The 4,004-nt window shown below is 37.6% G+C and overlaps 2 protein-coding genes across 2 annotated transcripts in view; both read left to right on the top strand.

Moving 5' to 3' along the window:
- Positions 1-895, top strand: part of LOC107733480 (grpE protein homolog 2, mitochondrial-like) — a 949-nt gene extending 54 nt beyond the window's left edge. Inside the window, exons 2-3 of the mRNA XM_016545112.1 lie at positions 181-322; positions 412-895. Of these exons, the coding sequence (XP_016400598.1) occupies positions 181-322; positions 412-737 (468 nt within the window). The 3' untranslated portion in view covers positions 738-895. The remainder of the gene's footprint in view (positions 1-180; positions 323-411) is intronic.
- Positions 896-921: 26 nt separating this feature from the next.
- LOC107733502 (H/ACA ribonucleoprotein complex subunit 2-like protein) lies at positions 922-3,417 on the top strand. Its single transcript, XM_016545146.1, has 4 exons — positions 922-2,393; positions 2,546-2,615; positions 2,702-2,807; positions 2,898-3,417. The coding sequence occupies exons 1-4, from the start codon at positions 2,243-2,245 to the stop codon at positions 3,021-3,023; spliced, it is 453 nt and encodes a 150-aa protein (XP_016400632.1). The 5' UTR covers positions 922-2,242; the 3' UTR covers positions 3,024-3,417.
- Positions 3,418-4,004: the final 587 nt, after the last annotated feature.

Here is a 4,004-nt window from a genome sequence, read left to right as displayed (position 1 = left end):
TGGTTACCAACATTTTTCAAAATATCTTCTTTTGTGTTCCACACAAGAAAGAAACTCATACAGCTTTTGAACAAGGGTGAGTAAATTATGACAGAAGTTTCATTTTTGGGTCAACTATCCCTTTAATTGCTATAATTAAATTATAATGGCCATTAGTTTTAATCAGTGTTATATTTGTAATTTGGTTGTTTTTGCTTTTTTCTTACGGTAATTATTACTCACTTTTTGTTCTTTTCACAGGAGAGATACAAACGAGCCCTAGCTGACTCTGACAATGTTAGAAGAAGAACACAGAAATTTGTTGAGGACGCCAAACTATTTGGTAACCTACTTTAATTTAGCTACACATTATAGCTGTTCGCATTGCATTCTTAAAGCAGCATTCCATTAAACGTTACGCTCCTCCTATAGGGATTCAGAGTTTCTGCCGTGACATTGTGGAGGTGGCAGACCTGTTAGAGAAGGTTGAGGAGGGAGATGGAGTACAGCAGCTGACACAATACATGGCACACATACAGGGACGGCTGCAGGACATCTTCACCAAGCATGGACTGGAGAAGATGAGCCCTGTGGGATCCACCTACGACCCATATCAGCATGAAATAGTCTGTCATACTCCAGCAGAGGGAGTGGAGCCTGGCACCATAGCTGTGGTGAAGCAAGACGGTTACATGCTGCATGGACGTACCATTCGCCATGCCCATGTGGGTATAGCTGTGAAGACACAGGAGCAGTGACAGGACCTTAGTTAAGTCCTGTCCCGCTTAGGTTTTTTTTATACACTCTCTCTCTCTTAGTATGTACGATACCATTGTTCTTACATCTCTAGACAACTACATGTTTGACTTACTCTTTGAAGTAATGGTTATTTATATGCATTTATAATTTTTTTTCCCTAACGATGAGCCCTGTGGGATCCACCTACGACCCATATCAGCATGAAATAGTCTGTCATACTCCAGCAGAGGGAGTGGAGCCTGGCACCATAGCTGTGGTGAAGCAAGACGGTTACATGCTGCATGGACGTACCATTCGCCATGCCCATGTGGGTATAGCTGTGAAGACACAGGAGCAGTGACAGGACCTTAGTTCAGTCCTGTCCCGCTTAGGTTTTTTTTACACACACTCTCTCTCTCTCTTAGTATGTACGATACCATTGTTCTTACATCTCTAGACAACTACATGTTTGACTTACTCTTTGAAGTAATGGTTATTTATATGCATTTATAATTTTTTTTCCCTAACGTGTAATCTACACAATCAGGCTTTTTTTGTCATTTTTTTGTTTTAGTTTTGAACCCCCCAATTTACAGAATGTCCAATGCCCATTTAATGTTTGGAAAGATTCATTGATGTCTTTTGTGTGTTAAAGACACTACATTTGTAGTGTAATAAGAATCGTAGTGTTAAATTGACCCGGAAAATGCACTTTACACCCTTGTCATGGTGGTTTATGTAAGTGATTAGTAGTTTTGGAGCTTAAGGGATAAAGCAGTAATGACTTTTATAAGAAAGTAACACTTTATAATAATATTCTATATGTTTAACACTAGTTAATGAAGTAGGTATCATGAATTAACAATGAACAGCCATGTTTACAGCATTCTCTGATCTTGAGTAATGTTAATTTAAGAATATACTGTTCATTCTACTTTATATTAGTTAGTTTTAACGTTAAACTAATGTTAATACATAGAATGTTATTTTAACCTTACCGGAAAGTCTGTCTGTTCTGTTGTGAAATGTCAAGTAAGTGTTAAAGGCCACCAGTACCCAAAACAAATGCTAAAAGATTTCTCTTTTTGAGGGGAGAATTTTCACATGCATCCAAAGTGGAATTGAACAATGTTATGTGGGAGATAAAATGAACATAAAAAGTATTTATATGTATTTATTTCGTTTGTAATAGTTTTCCCTGATAGTTTTTTTTGTTTTTTTTTTGGTAGCCGAGAAGAAAAACTGTAAGCTAATTTCTTTAAACTAAGGTTTTTACGGAAGTATTCTTTGTAAATGTTGCAGACGATTAGTTTTGAGTATGTGTGCGAGGCAGAAGGTTTGACTGAATAAAATCTCATCATTTGTTCATTCTGTGCACAAGGGGTCACTGTTCACAAATGTTGCTCACAGTTCGTGCCGCGAGTGAAGAAACAAAACACCGGAAGTACGGTTAGAGTTGCTGCGCGTGTGTTCTCCAGCAACAGAAAAATCGGCCTCAAGTTTGTTTCACATATTGTAGCGAAACATGACGAAGGTAAAGAAGGAGAAAACTGTCGAAGAGGAGACCGGGGGAACAGAGAAATCCTATCAAGAATTAATAGCTAATGTAAACCCAATCGCAAACCCGCTTGCATCGCGTAAACTAAGCAAAAAGCTCTACAAGTGCGTCAAAAAAGGTAAAAATGTGTTTCAAAAACTATTTTCTATAAGCTATAGCAGATTTGAATCTGAATAAAATGTATTAAATATGGCTGTTTTATCGCTAAAGAAACAGCCACGTGGTTGCAGTCAGGTATTAATTATAAATGTTCTTAATTATTTTACAAAGCGGCTAAAATCAAACAGATCCGACGAGGAGTAAAAGAGGTACAGAAATTTCTCAACAAAGGAGAGAAGGGGTAAGGCGAGGTTTCTTTTCCTCATGTTTCAGCATCAAGTCCACATTAATGGTTGTTATTTTAACACATTTTCTGTCATCTTGTAGTATTGTGGTGTTTGCTGGAGACACTCTTCCCATCGAAGTGTATTGCCACTTACCAATCATGTGTGAAGACAGAAACCTGCCCTATGCTTATGTGCCATCTAAAGTTGTAAGTTCATCAGAACGCTATACTAAATATTTCTAAATCAAATACAGTACAGTGTTACAATACTCATGTGTTTGTTTTCCCCTTCCGCAGGATTTGGGCTCATCAGCTGGATCGAAGCGTCCCACCTGTGTTATCATGGTCAAACCTCATGATGAATATAAAGAAGCCTATGCTGAGTGTCTGGAGGAAGTCACGTCTCTGCCCAAACCAATCTGAGGACACTTGAATGTTTTATTTGTATTTTTTAAAGAACGAGTGAATATATCAAAGCAAGTTAGAATGGCTGTGAGTGACTTTGGATGGTGTGCATGTTCACCAGTGCATCTGTCATGTCATTTAGAGACTGAAACCAATTCTGGATTCTCTGTGGACTTCATTAGCAGAAAGCAGCACGAATATATGATAGCAGTTAATGTGATGTTGTGTAACATTCATGTCACCGGACAGTGGATGGAGCTGTTGTTCAGCCTGTTGTGTTTCTCAATATTTGACACTCTTGATCTCCGTTATGCTTCATGTATTGATTGGTTTGCTTTTCATTTTTCATAACTGCTTTGGGGCAGTGGACCCCAGAGAGCTCTAAGAGATGTCAAAATAAATGTTTTCTCAAATTTTTTTGTACTGTCTTCACATTATCTGGTTTCTTTGGTCTTGATAACTGGTTTTGCAATTTCTATTCATGAAGTCTGGCATGTTTAATTTTAAAATACAGTGCTATGAACTTGGAAAAAGCAGATGGAATGCACAAAATACAATGCATTCTGCATAGAATGTCATGCGATCTGTCTGTCTGCCTGTTATCTATTATGTTTCCTTTATGTATATATTTTGCCTACTTTGTAGAGGCATTGTTTTCCTCTTATAAAAACTAGAATAATCTGCCCATAATGCAGTACATAAAGTCGGCTGTATAATGGCCTGAAACAAAGTTGGGCAAACTAATGTAAAAGGAAACTACATAACAGTGGTTTTACCAACAATCCACATGGTGGCAGTATTGTAATCCATTCGAGGTTACTTCTAGTATTAGTATCCACCAACCCCTTTACACACTCCTCACTGAAGTTCATTGTTTGTATGCTCTATATTGTATCAAGACATAATAGATATGCCTCATCATGCTCATATATTTACTTAAAGCTCATGACTGTAATAGAATATGATCATAAGTAGAGTAGGGCCTCTTTGTTTGGTGAA

Source organism: Sinocyclocheilus rhinocerous, unplaced genomic scaffold (assembly GCF_001515625.1).
Source record: "Sinocyclocheilus rhinocerous isolate Xijiao unplaced genomic scaffold, SAMN03320098_v1.1 scaffold69, whole genome shotgun sequence".
NCBI classification, from domain to species: Eukaryota; Metazoa; Chordata; class Actinopteri; order Cypriniformes; family Cyprinidae; genus Sinocyclocheilus; species Sinocyclocheilus rhinocerous.
The sequence above is the reverse complement of the archived record's forward strand: the minus strand, read 5'-3'. Positions and strand labels throughout refer to the sequence as shown.